Source organism: Bos indicus, chromosome 4, assembly GCF_029378745.1.
Source record: "Bos indicus isolate NIAB-ARS_2022 breed Sahiwal x Tharparkar chromosome 4, NIAB-ARS_B.indTharparkar_mat_pri_1.0, whole genome shotgun sequence".
Taxonomy (NCBI): domain Eukaryota; kingdom Metazoa; phylum Chordata; class Mammalia; order Artiodactyla; family Bovidae; genus Bos; species Bos indicus.
The window spans coordinates 92889159-92907201 of record NC_091763.1 but is presented as its reverse complement, the minus strand read 5'-3'; the positions used below and the strand labels follow the sequence as shown (position 1 = coordinate 92907201).

The 18043-nt window shown below is 52.5% G+C and overlaps 1 protein-coding gene across 1 annotated transcript; it reads left to right on the top strand.

The window, feature by feature from the left end:
* The first annotated feature begins 6461 nt into the window (after nucleotides 1-6461).
* PRRT4 (proline rich transmembrane protein 4) lies at nucleotides 6462-16554 on the top strand. The gene is made up of 5 exons (XM_070788102.1): nucleotides 6462-6726; nucleotides 7937-8640; nucleotides 8727-8831; nucleotides 9719-9838; nucleotides 14174-16554. The coding sequence occupies exons 2-5, from the start codon at nucleotides 7989-7991 to the stop codon at nucleotides 15997-15999; spliced, it is 2703 nt and encodes a 900-aa protein (XP_070644203.1). The 5' UTR covers nucleotides 6462-6726; nucleotides 7937-7988; the 3' UTR covers nucleotides 16000-16554.
* Nucleotides 16555-18043: the final 1489 nt, after the last annotated feature.

Genomic DNA, 18043 nt, shown 5'->3' with positions numbered 1-18043 from the left:
TCTTCTCCAACACCACAGTTCAAAAGCATCAATTCTTCGGCGCTCAGCTTTCTTCACAGTCCAACTCTCGCATCCATACATGACCACTGGAAAAACCAGAGCCTTGACTAGATGGACCTTTGTTCGCAAAGTAATGTCTCTGCTTTTCAATACGCTATCTAGGTTGGTCATAACTTTTCTTCCAAGGAGTAAGCGTCTTTTACTTTCATGGCTGCAGTCACCATCTGCAGTGATTTTGGAGCCCAAAAAAATACAGTCTGACACTGTTTCCACTGTTTCCCCATCCACTTCCCATGAAGTGATGGGACCGGATGCCATGATCTTCGTTTTCTGAATGTTGAGCTTTAAGTCAACTTTTTCACTCTCCTCTTTCACTTTCATCAAGAGGCTTTTGAGTTCCTCTTCACTTTCTGCCATAAGGGTGGTGTCATCTGCATATCTGAGATTATTGATATTTCTCCCGGCAATCTTGATTCCAGCTTGTGCTTCTTCCAGCCCAGCGTTTCTCATGATGTACTCTGCATATAAGTTAAATAAGCAGGGTGACAATATACAGCCTTGACGTACTCCTTTTCCTATTTGGAACCAGTCTGTTGTTCCATGTCCAGTTCTAACTGTTGCTTCCTGACCTTTAGAATTATATAAAAATAAGTCATTGTAGCTTTGTAATATAGTTTAATATTTATATAAATAGATACATACCACCCGAGGAGCAAGTTTTTACCATACATCCCATTTGCCACTCTTCTGTCCCCAAAAGTTCTTAAGTATTTTTGCCTGTTATTCTTACAGCTGAGCTATAGAATAATCATTTCAAAATTTTAAAAAATCTCATTGATATTTTAATTGGAATAACACTCAACATATAAGTCAAGTTGGAAAGAATTAATGATCTTATAAAATGGTGAGAAGTTCTACCCAGAAATGAGATTTGTTTCTCCATTGGTCAAGGCCTTTTTCAATTTTTTCAGTTTTATTGAGGTACAAATTGACACACAAAATTGTAAGATAGGTGAGCATGTCATGTGATGACCTGGCACGTGCACACATGGTGGAAGGATTACAGTCTCTTATCGCTCTCATATGGTTCTGTTTTCTTCACCTAGGTTTCTTTCATTTCCTGTTAAGTTTCTTTCTTTCCTTAATGCATTTTGCCTATATCAAATGGGATATTTCTCCAAAATCTTGTATAGAAAAGCTATTGATGGGGATATTTAGCTTTAACCTAATCACAGTTTTTTCTTATGGTTTTCCAAGTGTTTCACAGTGTAATGCTATTTTGGCATTTCATTTACTCTTTCCCAATATTTCATACTCATGTTTTTTCTTCCTCCTTCTATTCCTCTTCACCTTCCTCCTCCTTTTTCTTCTCACATTTTTACATCTCAATTTGGCTACAAATTGCAAAACAAAATCATGTTGGAGAAAGCATTGATAGAAGAATCTCTACTTCTAATTTTAATGAGAATTTCTCTTGTGTTTGACAGTTAAGTATGGGGTTAGCTGTTCTTTTGAAATATAATTTTTATCAATAAAGATGATATCCTCCCATTATTCTTTTTTGAGTATCTTTTGAACATCTAATAAAATGAGAAAATATATTTTTTGTAGTGGGCCTGTTGATATATTATTTAGTGCATTTAAATTTTTATTGAAAAAGGTATTGGTATCATGCATTCAAAAGAGTTTATAAAATTATATGTAAAAAAAGAAAAAAGTACATATGATATTATAAAAATATACTAAAATGGACACTCATATATCTACCACATAAGGTAAGAAATAGAACATGACCAGCATCTCATCTTTTATTTTGTTTTTTAGCCAGGGATCAAAGTGAGGCATGTGGGATCTTAGTTCCCTGACCAGGAATCAAACCCATGCCCCCTGCAATGGAAGTGTAGAATCTTAACCACTGGACTACCAAGGAAGTCCCTCCTTTCCTTTGGGAGGAAGGGAGTGTGTTAGAAGCCCCCTGAGTTCCCTTCATCCAGTCTTAACCAGTCCCTGGTTATGTCCTCCCCTCCCCTAGGAAATGAGTCTTTTGATGTTTAGGCTAATCCCTTCCTTGCTTTTGTTTATGGTTTCACCGCATCTGTGTATTTTCCTGAACAGGGCTGAGAAGGAAACATAATCCTAACTGTGAAACAAAAGGCCAATCTTGCACTCTTCCAGGATGAGAGATGCTGAACAGAGCTTCTGGGTTTTGGTGTGACTTTGGCTTCCCTGAGAGTTTACAAGATCCTTTGCTGGGAATAACTGTGGAGCACATCTCGAGGGAGTCCTGAAAAACACAGAGCTCACTGCAGTGAGAGCTGCAGTTGTGAACTAGACCTCGGACATCTGGATGGAATATGGTCAGGGCAGTAGGCTGTGCTGTGCTCTCTGCTTCTTCTTCTTTTTAAAAACTTTTTATTTTATATTGGAGTATATCTGATTCACAGTGTCATGATAGATTCAGGTGCACAGCAGAGTGACTCAGCCATGCATACATGTGTATCCATTCTCCCCTCAGCTCCCCTCCCATCCAGGCTGCCACACAGCAGTGTGTGCTCTCTGCTTCTGAGCTCACTCCCATCTTCTCTCGGGAGCAGGTCACACTGGGACCCTTCCTCAGCAGGTGTGGAAGGGTGAACAGCAGCCTCATTGTACTCAGACAAGACAAGGCAAGTACCGCAAATACCAACCGGAGCAGGCTCACCCAGACATTCTGAGCTGAGAGTCTGAAGACGGTGCCAGGATCTGGTGTCAAGGATCTTGGTGATAACTGTCAACATGTCCATCTCTTGAGTCCCATGTCCCTTTACACGAGGCACACAGCCGATGCCCTGGAATCCCCCTTCACCATCTTCCCAGGAGATCCCTTTGCCTCTCTCCCATGACGGATTTCCTATGCTTTCCAGAAAACCTGCAGGAAAGATAAACTTTTTGAAATCTTGTGTTTCTGAAAAATCTATATATTCTATCTTTTTACTTGATTGATAACTTGAATGAATCCAAATACAAAGCCTTTCTTATATGTAACCCTTTGTATGTTACTTTTTTTTTTTTTCCTTTTTGAAAGTTTCTTGGCTCTTCTCTTTAATTTGCCTGGGTATGGGTTTATTTTCATCCAACCAACCCTTATAATCCAGTAACTCATATCCTTCTGTTCTGGAAAATTTCCTCCAATTAGTTCATTGATGATTTCCTCCCTTTCATTTTTCTCTTTTTAGAATTTATATTATTTCTATTATCCTGAAAGTGTCCTTTAAAGTTCTTATCAATAAGAACGTACCGTATAGCACAGGGAACTCTACTCAACACTCTGTAATGGCATATTTGGGAAAAGAATCTTAAAAAGAATAGACATATGTATATGTATAACTGATTCACTTTGCTGTACACCTGAAACTATAATAACACATTGTAAATCAACTATATTCCAATTTTTAAAACGCTCTCATCTTTCCTCTCCTACATTCCTACATTTTCTCTCTCTCTGTACGTTTGTTTTACTTTCCAGGGAGATTCAATCAGCTTTACCTGCCTGTCTTTCTGTTGATGTTTTTGTTTCTGCTGTCATGATTTTATTTCTCAAAACATAATTGTTGCTTTTGCTATTCTCTGGATGTTTCTTTGTATAGCACATTGTTCTTGTTTCATGGATGCAGATCTTATCCCTCTAAGGATACTGTGGTCTTTTTGACCCTCTCTTCTCTCTGGGTAATCTGTTTCCTTGAAGTTACTTTTTCTGACTGTTTTGTTACTCTCTTCTGCATTTGAAAATTCCCTAGATGTCTGGCAATCTTTGGCTATGATTAAGATTGTGGGGATGGGAGGGAGGCTAGTCAGAAACTCTGAGCTCAGAGAGAGGCTGGGTTTGCCACTGCAGCGTGGGCCAGCTGGGCTGTTTCTTATATCAGTAACTTTAGGTCTTTCCTCTTGGTCTGGTGAAATACCCCAGAGTAGCGTCATCCAGTTTCCTGTCTAGGTCCTACTCCCAGCACTTGGGGAGCCTGATGGTGGCAGAAAGCTCAGCATCTCTGCATTTCACCATTCCATGTGGCAAGGTCAACTGATCCTTTGGATTTCAGTATTTTTCAGTGTGGTATCTCCATTGACAACTGTGCTCCAACCCAAACATCGTCTATCTCATCTTCAGAAGAAAACTCCCCAGACTCTGGCTGGGATATGAAAGGGGCTGTTGCCCAGGAGTTTGGAGCTGGGGGAGAGATGGAGGGATCTAACTGCCCATTCTGGTCCTTATCTTAGCAACCTCTTCCACCTTTCACTTCTAGGAATCCATAGGTACCACGGAGAGGTTCTCTATGCCTCTGAGAATCTTGCAATGCAGATCCAGTTAGTTCTCAGCTCCCGTCAGCCGTGACAGCTGACATGACTCCTTGGCGCCGATAAGTCAGTGCTGGTCTGCCATTCTGCTTCAAAAATGTGGCTGTTGTCTTTTTCCATGTTCTCTCTATCTTTGTAAGTTTATCTCTTGATTTAAAAAACCTCTTTATTGAAGTTTTAGTGGGGTTTTGGGAAGGAGTGAAAGTAGATATACACATTCAATTACCATCTTAACCCAGAACCCTAACATCCCTTTTCAGTATGTTTTTAAAAATATAATTCCTGGGAATCACCTTCCTTGGTCATGGAGGGCTGTTATTTTAATGTACTGGGGTATGTTTATTTCTGTCTTTCCATTTAGAAGTCTTTCCGTGAACATGATTAGCAGGAAATGAGCCTTTCTATGAGGAAGATTAAAGGAAAATGTCTCTAGTGGGATAACTTTTATTAAGTATATGAGAGAAGCCCAGAGGCTGGATCTCAGTATGCAGTCTCCAGGCAGCCCCTAAATGACAAGGTTGTGGTGGGGGGAGGTGGGCGGGCAGAGTTTTACTACTAGAGGAAGGACCCTATAGCAATCCCTGAGGGTGCATCCAGGGAATGCCCTTGGCAATGTTTTGTTTAGAGACTCAGAATAAATCCCAGATTTCATCAGTGATGTGCCCTGGAAGGGTGGGGGGTGTTCAGTCAGTGGCCTGATTTTATCTTACATCAATTGGGGGGATTCTGTGATAAGAAAGTGAGCCGTGGATGCCTTTCTGAAATGCTACCCATTGCCCATTTGGGCCCCAGAATCGTTCATTCGTTATTCACTTTGCTAATACATGGTGAGCATGCCCCTGGGCCAAGTGCTATGCTGGCCATACCTGAGACAGACCTGCCCTAGGTAACTCTTTGAGCACCCACTCCCCAACCTTACAGAGCAGCAAGTTAGGGGGATCAGGGTAACATCCAAGGCTGTAATCTGGTGACACATTTTCTCCCTATGTGGCTTGTGATGAGGACTAAGTGAGGAGATGCCTAAGCACCCAGCATGGTAGGATGTCTGGGTTTTTCCAGGATAGCTTTATATGGGGCAGAGAACCCACTGTGTTTTATGTTTTCCTGATACTTTCAAATAGGAACATTTTGGGGATTTAGAGATTCAAGTCTGCATAAACCAGCCAGAACTACTTAAATCAGTCACTGCAACAGAACCACAGGGTCCCTGAAGTGTCCACAGTAACTGCCCTGCTCTTGAATAATCTTCCACACTGGCCTGGGTGCACTTATATTCCTGGGCTAACATTCTTTGACTTCACTGTTCTCCTCTTGCCCATTATTAGAAACAAGCTGTAAACCACTTCTCACAAAGCTCTTTAAGGTTTTTTTTTTTTTTTTTGAGAACTCAGTCTTAGCAAAAAGAAATGTTACACACAGATTGAGCCTTGGCTGTTCATCTATGAAATGTTGGAGGCACTTCCAACTATTGAAAGCCACCAGGTGATGAAGCAGACAGCAGAGAGACTGAGTTCAGGTTGCCAAACGGTGCCATCTTGGACAAATTCCTGAGTTATTTCCCTCCCCCCCCAAGCCTTAATTTACCTATCTGTGAAATGGGTACACCCACAGAGTTGTTGTCAGGGACTAATGAAACAAGGGGTGTGGACGTGCTTATTACACTTTCCACTCATCGCTTAATAAACGTGGTTCTTCTTGCCTGGGCAGGTTGCCGTGTGTGTGCACGCGCGCGTGTGTGCACACGAGAGTGCACGCGGTGCTCTAACCCGCGGTGTTTCCCGGGGAGGTCATGCGAGTGGATGTGTATGATGGGCCGCCCTGGGAGCGTGCGGCTGCCGGCACCAGGCTGAGAGCGCAGCACCGGCGCCCGCCCCGGCCGGCGGGCAGCGCTGAGTGAGTGAGCGCGCGTGGGGACGCAGGCACAGTGGCGGCGGCGGCTCGGGGCTGCGGTGCGCGCCCGCCTGCCGGCCGGGTGGGGGGCGGACCGCGGGCCGCGGGCCGGGGGAGGAGGAGGGGAGAGGGCGGGCGCGCGGGGCGGGAGCGCAGGAGGCGGGGAGGGCGGGCAGAGCGCGGCTGCCGCGGAGCCCGGCGCGGGCGGCTCTGCCGGGGAGCGAGGCTCGCAGCCAGGAGGCGGCGCGGCGGGTGGGAGCGCGGAGCCCGAGCCGGGCCGGGCCGCCCGCCTGGGGCCAGCGCTGCGGGCCGGGGCCGGGCCGCGCCAGACTGGGGGCCGCGCGTCGGCGAAGCCGCCTTGACCGGGACGAGCCGAGGGGGCGTCGGGCGCTGGGAGCACCGGCCAGACTCGGTGGAGAGTCGCCCAGCCGGGCGCCTGGGTCGCCGTGACCGCCCCTTTTCGGGGGACTTGGCCGAGGAGAACCGCCTGCGGGAGAGGAGCAGGTCTGCTGTCTGGGCAGGGGGAGAGGGAGGTGTGTGTGTGTGCGCGCGTGTATGTGTGTGTGCGCGTGTGCCTGTCTGTAGCGGTGGGTGTGTAGGAATGTGCATGTGGAGGGGGATGATGGGGTGTGATGTGTATCTGTATTCTGACTGTGCGAATGTGTATGTAGGGGTGTGTGTGCCTCTGTGTCTGTGTATACTGTGTGTCTGTGAGGTAGGGGTGTGTGTGTGTGTGTGAGACAGAGCAGGCTGGAAGCTCACAGAGCTTGGATCTGAACCCATGTAGGAGGGAGGGGGCTTGGCAGGACTGAATGTGTGTGTGTTTGTGTGTGTGTGCACTTAGGCGCAGGGATGTGTGAAGGGTGAGTAGGTGAGTGTGGGTCAGGGTGCTAGGTGTGGCCGTGTGTGTGATGTAACAGTGGTGGGTACACATGTGTGCCCCCTAGCTTCCCCTCCCCTTCCCCTTCCAGCTTTGTGTGCCTGGGGTGGGTCAGGCGTGTACTGCAGCCAGCCCTTGGTCCGGCTTGCCTGCCAGGCCATCCCTCCCCCCAGTACTTCTAGGGTTAAGGGATGGAGAGCAAGCCAAACCCCAGGCAAGAGGGAAAAGGCTGAAGGGGCAGAGCTTCTGCCAGCCCAGGGCACGCTGCTTCCCTGGCCAGAGCCGCTTTCTCCAACCTCTGCCATCACTCACTCTGTGCTTTATCCCTCCAGGGCTCCCTGGGTCTGAGTGAGAGTGAGGCTGGAGCAGGGGTGGGAATAGGGGTACACTCATCTGTGAGGGGAGCTTGTTCACAGTTCTGTTACCAGAAGGGTGCTCGGCACGTAGTAGGCCTGAACAGATACTCTAGGGCAAAAGGAGGAAAGAGGGAAGAAAGGAAGGGAGGGGATCAGAGGCTGGGAGTCAAGTCCATGCACTCAGTTATTAGTCAAGGGTGAGAGCAGCTGGATGCAGTCAGACCCCAGGCCTCGGACTGAGCAGGTGGGGGTGGGGGGGGTGGGCACTTAGGGAAGAGGAGCCTTGGCTGGAAGGGAAGGGGACTGCAGGGGAGAGACTGGTGCTGGGGCCTGAATGTTCAGCAAGAAGCTGGCCACTCTCCTTGGGCAGAAGCCTTTGTGTCTTGCCCCCACCACCTGCTTCTCCTGGATCCGCAGCCTCTCTTGGAGGCATCAGATTCCAACCCGGTAGGGCTCATAGCACCTCTCCTCTCTCCAGGACCTTCGTGCGCAAAGGTGCAGAAGACCCAAGCTCGCGGCCCTACCAGGCCATGGCAGGGTACGGCTATCTGGGGCTGGGGCTGTTCTGCTGGGTCCTGCTTGCTGTTCCTGTGGGCCCCCAGCCTGCCTCCTCTGTCCCAGGGGCCCCTCTCACCACTTTGAACCCCCCGCCCCAGAGTGAGGCCTCTATGCTGTCTCTCAACCTGGGACTTAACTTCAAATTCCACCTTCGGGGACCGGCTGCTGTCTGGGGGAACCCTGTCACGGAGACCCAGGCACTTTCTCCCAGGCCGAGCCGGGAGCCCAAGGAAGAGGCGGCCAGTGGGCTGAGGACTGACCCGCTTTGGGAACTGCTGGTGGGCTCTCTTGGAAACTCCCCCGCAGAGTGGGGCTCTGCAGAAGGCAGCTCTACTTCGTGGGCCTCCTCCCCAGCTCTGGAGTCCGCATCCCTTCTCTCGGGGCCCGCTGACGGGCCCACTGCACCCTATCGGCCCGGGATGGGCACTGTGACCTGGAACACTGCTCTGACAGCCACAGCGCCTCCATCCAGTGCACCCAGGCTCCACCAGAGCGAGCTGGAGCTGAAATTCGATGTGGCACTGAGAGCAGGCGCAGCCCCCACGCTCGGGCATCGAACGCTGCCCCTGCTGCCCAGCCTGCGGGCCAGCCTGGCAGAGATTGCTGGGCGCCTGGGACCCTTTGGTGAGTACCCACCCCCTCCCAAGGAGAGCTGCTGCTGGGCCATCTGGCAGGTAGGAGGAGGCTTCAGCATGGGGCTCCTTTTGCAGGGTTCTTTGGCACTACAGTGTCCCCGCTCCGGAACTTATCAGGCCCGAGCCCCCCAGGCCCAATTACATCCCCAGGCTCTGCCTCTGGAGTTTCAGATTCTCCAGGTGAGTGTCTATTTCACTGCAACAAACTTTTATAGAATGCCTCTAAATGACAGTGCTTCCTTTTTTCTCTGACTTAAGGGGAGCTTGCATTCCTTCTCCCAGGCCCTGGGATACAGCCACTGCTCCCATGGGGAAATGCTCTCTTTGTCATACAAAGTCTGATTTGGCCCTTGTAGTTTAGCTTCTGGTATACACATGGCTGGGCTTCCCTGGTAGCTCAGCTGGTAAAGAATCTACCTACAATGCAGGAGATGCTGGTTTGATTCCTGGGTTGGGAAGATCCCCCTGGAGAAGGGATTGGCTACCCACTCCAGTATTCTCGGGTTTCCCTGATGGCTCAGACGGTAAAGAATCCGCCTGCAATGCCGGAGACCTGGGTTCGATCCCTGGGTTGGGGAAATCCCCTGGAGGAGGGCATAGCAAACCATTCCAGTATTCTTGCCTGGAGAGTCTCTGTGAACAGAGGAGCCTGGTGGGCTACAGTCCATGGGGTTGCAAAAAGTCAGACACAACTGAGCAGTGAAGCACAGCACAGCACATACATGTGGCTGGGCTTTCTAGGTGGCACTGGTGGTAAAGAACCCTGCTGCCAATGCAGGAGATGTAAGAGACGGGGTAACCCTGGGTGGGGAAGACCCCCTGGGGAAAGAAATGACAACCAACTCCGATATTCTTGCCTGGAGGAGCCTGGCGGGCTACAGTCCCTAGGGTTGCAACGAGTCAGACACGACTGAAGCCACTTAGCACGCACACACGCATACATGTGGCTCCAATTCCTGGGACAGTGACTCCTTTTGGTCAAGCTCTGAGAAAGGACTTGATTTTCTCCAAAGTTCCAGAGGCCAATGCCCGGCTGGCACTCTGGCCCTAATGTGCTCCCTTTGCAGGATTCTTTGGCACCACTCTGTCCCCACCCCCATCCCCCCAGGAAAGAAAGCTCCCAAGTCCAAGGCCACTGGACCCAGCTGCTTCTCTAAGCTCTGCGTTAATTGCAACAGCATCACTAGGTAAGTGTCCGATTCATTTGAACTTGATGATTATTTATTGAGCACATAATATGTGCCAGCCATGCACTGACATTCTGGGATCCTTTTATTTGATGGTCATCATGATCATGATCACCATTCTCTTCATCATCACCATGGAGATGTATATTAATGGTCTGAGAGCAAGTGTTGCTGAGGATGGTCCCACAGAGTTAAATAGCAGTCCTCTGGGAGTTTTGTAATCATAGGCAGAGCAGGATGTAGACAAATGTATCAGGGCAAACAGACTCAGGAACTCCTTCCTGATTTCCACAGCCTCAGTACTAACCCCGCCCTCCACTTCAATCTGCCTGGCCTGCCTCCCACCCTCCCACTCTGAGCTTGGGGCTCTCTCCTTTGCTGTCTGATCTGACATGACATGCTGTCACATATGGGCAGAGCAGGGCCCCTCATTGGGAAGACATTGAAGAGAAGACCCTGAGCAGACAGACACCATCCTTGTCAAGGGAGCCTTTCAGAACATGCGTGGCGGCAAGCTGGTGGTGCAGAGCAAAGACCAGGGGCTGTGGGATCTTGAGACCTGGCTTTGGATCCCAATATACTTCCTAACTGGCCAGTGGCCCCACCCTCCTTCCCCTTCCTCAATGATGGCTGGATAGGCTATTTAAGTTCTTTGAGCCTTAATTTTCTCATATATCTAGGGTTTAGTAATAGTGCCTATTTTGCTATTGTAAAGCTTCCATGTAATGTAAATTTTGGGCATGAGGCTGGTCATGAAGTATTAGCTCATTAAATAGTATCTGTTAATGTGGTTTCCCCCCATCATGTTCCAAATACACTTCCAGGTATACCTCTCAGACATCGCAACTGTGGCCCCAAAATGTGATGGGACAACACATACTGTAAAAGGCAGAGGACAAGCTGCTTGGGGAGGGGTTCTGGGAGGTGAAGCCAAGGGAGCCATGCAAAGGGCTAACTGTGACTGGGAATGCTCTGAGCCACCCCACACCAGGAACTGGTGCAGCAAAGGAAACCACTGGTCCCCAAGCTTCTTCCAGCTCTAGACTTAACACAGCACCTGACTGTTGCTCACTCCCTAGAGGTCCCAGCACTCCCGGGCATGTGGGTGGGAAGCCTGCCATCTCTTTCCCATCCATCCCAGTGAGCAGCAGTGGCAGGATCTGCTGTGGAGCTGGGGGCAGCCTCTGTGGCCTCAAGGGAAGGAGGCTGGCTGGCGGTCTGTCAGCCTTGGTGACAGCACTGGCCAAGCAGGTTTAATGAGTCTGGACAGTATCAGAGGCAGCCTGGCCGGCTGGTGGCCCCACCCTCCTTCCCCCTCCTCAATGATGGCTGCAGGAAGCCAGTCTCTTCCTGGCTGTTCCTCCTGGATAAACCCCGGAGGGCTCCAGGCCTCCTGGAGAAAAGGCCAAAGGGTTTTTTGTTCACGCCAGTACCTTCTGAGGGGAGTAGTGCCAAGTAGTTAGGAGATAAAGGAATCTCTCTGTATCTTCTCTAGGAACTTTCTAACCTAGGTACAGTTAACCTTTGGCCCTAGGGCTTCTCTTCTCTAGTTCCTCTTTGGACCTGAAAGAGGAATGTGAAAAAGGTGGCTTAAAACTCAACATTCAAAAAACTAAGATCATGGCATCCAGTCCTGTCACTTCATGGCAAATAGATGGGGAAAAAGTGGAAGCAGTGACAGACTTTATTTTCTTAGGCTCCAAAATCACTGTGGATGGTGACTGTAGCCATGAAATGAAAAGATGCTTGCTTCTTGGAAGAAAAGCTATGACAAACCTAGACAGCGTATTAAAAAGCAGAGACATTACTTTGCCAACAAAAGTCCGTATAAAGCTATGGTTTTTCCAGTAGTCATGTAAGGGCATCTGAGGAGACCAAAACATGAGGGGTGAGGGAGAGTGTGTGTGTATTTGATCCCACTGCTGTCAGACTGGCTCTGCCCCACCCCACCCCACCCCACCAGCAAACCATCAGATCCAGCTGAATGATTCTCCATTTTAATTCACTGCTGTGTCTTCAGTAGGTATTTGGGAATGGTCAGTCTATCCAAATGGTGTTCTTCAAACAGGGTTCACAGAGTGAGACAATGTGTTGATGTTCACTGATTTGGCTAATTGTTGACTTTATAAGGGACAACAGCCTTTTGTTAGTTAAATCAAGAATGAGTTTGAGGCCCCAGAAATGGTCACACTCACACGGACACACACCAATGACTGATGGGTGATGAACATTAGCCCATAATGATGAGACCAACAGCAGTTGTATATTGAACGCTGATTATGCACCAGGCTCTCTACAGAGCTTTGCACACATTGGCCATTTATCCTCATCACAGCCCTGCTCTTATTTCAGACTCGAGGAATGTGATGGGACAGGAACCAGGGAACATGCTGCCACTGAGCAGGCAGCCTGCTGTAAATATGTAATGTTTTGGCAGCTCCCTCTCTGCCCTCTCCAGTTGCCCAGTTCTACCTTTCCCTCCCTTCTCTCCAGGACTGCTTTCAGGCCCCCTCACTCCTTACCCTTGTTCTCAGGATTGCTCAGTTTTGCATGTCCTAAGCTTAAGCTCGGAGAAGGCAATGGCACCCCACTCCAGTACTCTTGCCTGGAAAATCCCATGGACGGAGGAGCCTGGTAGGCTGCAGTCCATGGGGTCTCGAAGAGTCGGACATGATTGAGCGACTTCACTTTCACTTTTCACTTTCATGCATTGGAGAAGGAAATGGCAACCCACTCCAGTGTTCTTGCCTGGAGAATACCAGGGATGGCGGAGCCTGGTGGGCTGCCGTCTATGGGGTTGCACAGAGTCAGACTCGACTGAAGCGATTTAGCAGCAGCAACTCAAGCTGGCACTGCCTGGGGTGGGGTGGGGTTGGGGGGTGTTCCTGGAGCCTTCCTGTTCTGTCCCACCGAGGCAGGGCTGAGTATGGCCAGGCAGTTGGGGCAGGGGTCTGCTTGTCAAGAGATCCTCCTTGCCTCATTCTACACCTGTCTCCTGTGCACCTCCCCATCCCCAGCTGGCTCCCCCATCCTTCACCACAATCTTTCTGCCTCCATCCCTGCCCGCAGCTGTGCTTCTGCCCAGCTGGCTAGGTGGGGGAGGGAGGTTTAGCCTGAAACGTCTTCCCTTGCTGCCTGGCCAGGAGGAAAATCCTTGGGTCTAGCTCTTTCTCATTCCTCTCTTGTTCCAGGAGAGTAGCATGGGGGATCTTAGTCCTCAAACTCTCTTACCCGACTTTCCTTTCCCCAAGGGATATGTGGGGCTGGGAGCCCAAGTTAGCCAGAGCGCCCCAGAGCATCTGAGGGGCTCATTTGCTAAGATGGCATTTTATCCCACTATGACCCCCACAACTGTTCCTTTCTGGGAGTTCAAAGGTAGTCTTGAGACCTAGGGGAGTGATCTCAATGTCATCTTCTGTAAAAGGGGTGAAAACCAAAGGAGTATTAAGGGCCTCAGACTAATAGCTTGTAATTGAGTCAGGATGGGGACCATGGCCATTGGTAGGCTGAGGGTTGGAGGTATAGCAGGCAGGAAGGCCAGTAAATATGAAAGATTGCTGGCGACAGGAGGGTTGTATCACTTCCTCTGCTGTGTGTGTGCGTGCGTGCACATGCACGCTTGGTGGCCTTCCCTGAAGAGACTGGGAGAAGGGGGAAGCTACTGAAAAAAGGCTGGAGAAGCTCCTTCTAGCACCAAGGTGTGAGATGGGAGTCAGGGGTGCAGAACAAGAGACAAGCAAAGTAGTATTATGAGGTTGCTGTGCCATCAAGAAGAGGGGCTCAAACTGGTGCTCAGATCTGGATTTTAGATGCAGCTCTGCTAATGTGTAACCTTGGACAAGTCACTTTGCCTCTCGGCACAGCCTCAGTATCTTCACTTGGCATGTATTCAATGAGTATCTTCTGAACGCCAACTCTGTGCCAGGACGTTTTAGGGAGGAGTATTCAGATGTGAGCAAAGCAAACAAAAATCCTTGTTCTCATGACTCCTCCTTCCTGGCAGGAGGGTTCAGTTAGAGGGGGCTTCTATAGCTCCCTCCACTTGTAAAATTCTGTGACCTCTTAAGAAAAACCCTTTTCAGTGGAATCACAGTGTACTGAACAAAGCTGGGAGCCAGGCCTGGATGGGATGACCGGAGGGGATGAGAGCTGAAACTCTGGAGGAGTTTGATATGGGAGGGGCCGGTGAGTGGTGGCCAGGTCCCTGAGTCTCCTATTTATGACAAGTCCTTCCTGGATGTCAGAAGGACTCCCATTGGCATACAGGCTACTGGCTGTATGGTGGGTAGGGGGAGGGTTGCACGAATGCCTCAGACGAACATTCTTTGCCCACAGAGTCCACCACCCCCACCTCTGGCCTGGACGACCCCTCTCCTGCCAGCCTTGGGAACCTTTCGGTGCAGCCAGAGTGTGGGCCAGGGTCCTGCAGTATCAGAGAGCTGCCTGAATCCGAGGGGCAGCCGCCTGCGGCCCCCCTGCCCCTCTTCTTCCTGACGCTGGAGGCCGACTGGGCAGAGGCCAAGGCTCGCTGGGGTCTGGCCTGGGAGGCCCACGTGTACGGGGTAGGCGCGCTCTTCGGCCTGGTGGCCTTGCTGGCGCTGCTGGCGCTAGCCCTCCTGCCCTGGCGCTGCCCGCCCGGCGCTCCCTGCCTGGCGCTGCTGGACATGCTCCTGCTCTCGGCTGGGACCACGCGGGCCTTCCCGCTCTTCTACGACGCCTACGGGCACCGCGACCGGCTGCCGGCGCTGGCCTGGCTGCTGCTGCAGGACCTCCCGCTGCCCTGCCTGGCCGCCGGCCTGGGCCTGGCCTGCCTGCTGCTGGCCCGGCCGCGCCCGCCGCGCTGCCCCGCCGGCCTGGCCGCGCTGCTGCTCCTGGGGTTGGGGCTGGCGGCCGCCGCCGCCCTCGGGAGCGCCGCCCACCGCCCGCTGCGGGCTCTGCGGCTCGCCTCCCGCGGGCTGCACGCCTTCCTCGCCGCCCTTCTTTCCGGGCTCCTGCTGGCGCTCTCCTGCTTGGGGGGCCGGCGGCGGCGGGCCGGAGCGCCCCTGGGAGCGGCCGGCTTCAAGGGCGCCACGCCTCTCCCGCAGGCGCGCAGCCCCTTCGGCCCGCGTGAGTCCTGGCGGCGCGCGGCGCGCACGGCCCCGGTGGCGGGCACCTTTGGGCTGCTGAGCGGAGCTCTGCAGGGCTACGAGGTGCTGCACGCCCTGGGCTACGGCGGCCAACCTGGCCTGGAGGGGCCCTGGCCTTGGTGGGCCTTCCAGCTTGGCCTGCGCCTCGGCGAGGTGGGCGTCGCGCTCCCGTTGGCGCTGCTGGGCCTCTACCCGGCGCTCTGCAGTCCCCGCGTGCCGCCGCGCTGCTGGGCCAAGCTCTTCCGCCTGTCCCCCGGCCACGCCGCCCCGCTGCTGCCCGGAGGCTGGGTCACCGGGGCCCCGGACAAGAAGCCGTTGGGGAGCGCCATCGCGCGTGGCGACGCGGAACTGCTGCAGCTGTGCGCCCTGGCCGGACCGGGCCCCGACCTCCTCCTCCAGGGAGGAGGCTGCCGGAGCTTCGACGGCGCGGCCGCCCACCCGGCGCCTTCCCCGGCCTCGTCTCCCTGCAGCGATGACACAGTGGACTTCCGCCCGCCCTCCCCCATCAACCTGCGGCGCAGCATCGAGGAGGCCCTCTGCAGCGAAGCACTGCTGGCGCCCGGCCTCTTCCAGGTCCCAGCCTTCGGTGAAGCTCTGCCTAGCCTCGGCGTCTACCGCACCGCCTCGCTGGGGGCTCAGACCGGGGTCGGGCCCATTGGGAGGTCTGGGGAGGCCCCTGGCTCCCCGGCGGCCCGCGAGCTCCCGTCTCCCGGGACCTGGCCCGCGGGCAGCAGCGCCTCCTCCGGCTCGCTGTGCGGACTCTCGCGGGACAGCTCGTCCGTGCTCCTGTGCTCCAGCCCGGACAGGGCCCCGCGCTGTCCTCTGGTCTGTGTCCTCAGCCCCCCGCGGCCCTCAGGAAGCAGCCCCAGCCTCCCGGCCTCAGGATCCTACCAGGCCCTGTCCCCACCCTCCCGCGACTCCCCAGAACCTGCTCCTGAGCTGCAGGCCGAAGAGGCCTTGCTGCAGGAGCAATTCCTGGACGCCTGCAGACAGATTGACGAGCTGAGCATGGGCAGCGACACCATAGACCTGTGAAGAGGTGGCCCCCCAGCCACCCCCGATCGCACGCCCCCTTCTGGCGCCTGTTCTGCCCCCCCATCTCCCCACCCGAGACCTGCACACTGTAACCCTTCCCCAATCCTGCCTGGCTCAGATACCTCTCCCGGCTTCCTTTCCCATCCAGAGATCCCTGGATGGGTGGGTCAGCAGCCAGGCTCTGTTGATGGGGAACTAGTGCCACCTTCTCTGGAGCCCCGGGGCGTTGATGCCCTCAGCTGCAATTCTAGGCTGGCAGGGGTCCCACTGTCCTTGGCATTCACCAGCAATAAAGCTCCAAGGTGCTCCACTCCAGACCACCACTTCCCACTCTGGTGCTGAGTGAGAGGGGCTGTCCTTAGAAGACCTCAGGACCCACCACTGTCCCCAGACCCACCTCTGCTACGCCCAGGAATCCCATCCCTGCTGAGTGAGACTCCCATGTCCTCCACATGATCCTTCCCCGTAGAAGGGTCCATGGCCCATCTAGGAGACTCTGCAGCAGTTGGGTGGGAGGTGAGTGCTTTCAGAGTTAATTTATCAATAAAATATTTTCAGAGGAGAAAGGTCTGACCTTCTTGGAAAAGCCTAGATGAGGCAACAGCAGCAGTGGTTCTGTGAGAACAGAAAGAGAAGCAGTGTTTGGGTGGGGTGGGTCCATCTCAGACCCTAGTGACTCCTGACCCAAATGAGTCTTGTCCTCCACATGACCTTTCCCCATAGATGGCTCCATGGCCCATGGGGATGAGCGAAGGTCCTGGGAGTGGCCCCTTGAAGATCCTTCTGACTCCCCAGGAAGTGGCTTTTCAGAGATGGAACACAACCCTGAGAGGTGAGGCAGAAACTCTGCAGTAGTTGGTGGAAATGTCTCTATTCCTAGGGACCTGGCTTCACATCCTGGGGGACAACTGTTTAGGGACTAGTTAGTAGCAAAGTCCTTCATGGAAACGTTGATACGCATCTCAAAAGCATGATCACTTTGAGCTGGGATTCCCAGCAATCTCCCTGCCACATATCTAGAGGAATTCACAGAGGCCTTTTGGATTCACAGAAGAAATTGCTCGCTCCATCTACCAACAGGACCTCTTCAAGTCTGCACTCACAACCTTCTTCCCTGGAGAACATTCATCTCCCACAGGTGCAGAGCCTCCCTGGGGAAAGCCTGTCTTCCCCAAGCCCCAGCACCGTCCTACCCACCAAAGCAGAGCTCACAGTGCAGAGACTCATGAATACATCCAGCCACCAGGCACTCTGTAATCCCTCCCTTGTCCAGGGCATTTGGCTCTGAGCGCTGTAGTATGCATTTGTCATTTGGCTCAAATGCAGTAAGTTCAGAGTGGCACTAAAACAGAGTTGTAGATTTTAGAACAAAATTCTGGCAGTGTTTTGGCAGATGTCCTGCACATCACAGGGAGGCCCACAGGGGCACACATACTAGGCTTGAAGTGGAAAAACAGGAATAGGAATGGTTTTTTCTTCCAACTCTGCCCATCAGCTCATGAGGATTTGAGAAGGGAAGCAAGGGAGCAAGGAGGGAGGCAGGCTGGGAGGGGGCGGGGCGCTCAGCAGACCAGGTCTAATGCTCTAGTGGAAGAATTACAGCACTGTTCAGCTTGCCCCTGAAGCTCTGTCTTGGCTGAAGGGAGCATCCAGGGCTTGGAACCTCAGAAGGAGAAGGGCAGTAAGTGAGGGTCATAGTAGGGAAGAAAATGAGAGGAGGATAGGGCAGGTACTGCTGAGGGATGAGACCGAGTGGTTCTGACTGTGTCTTCTCCATCACCTGGCTCAGCTTGGCTCAGAAATTCCTGCTGCATCGTCACTCTGGGCTGAGGCCCAGAGAACTGCCATACTCCTAATTACAGGCATATCTCACTGGTGTCGTAGTGGCTGTAGTGGCCCCAGCCTCAGAGCTGCTTTGTGTCATGGAAGGAGTGCTTGCTGTTCTGAGAAATTGTTTCTTTTCTTCCCCACGTACACCTCCATCTGCCTCTGCTCACACTCAACTCCTCTCTGCTGTCTCTTCCTCATTGTAATGCTTGCCAGC

Coding starts and splice junctions, on each gene's coding strand:
- PRRT4 (XM_070788102.1), top strand. CDS start 7,989: ATGGCAGGGTACGGCTATCTGGGGCTGGGGCTGTTCTGCTGGGTCCTG. Junction 8,832..9,718: donor TGGAGTTTCAGATTCTCCAG/GTGAGTGTCTAT, acceptor CTCCCTTTGCAG/GATTCTTTGGCACCACTCTG. Junction 9,839..14,173: donor AATTGCAACAGCATCACTAG/GTAAGTGTCCGA, acceptor CTTTGCCCACAG/AGTCCACCACCCCCACCTCT.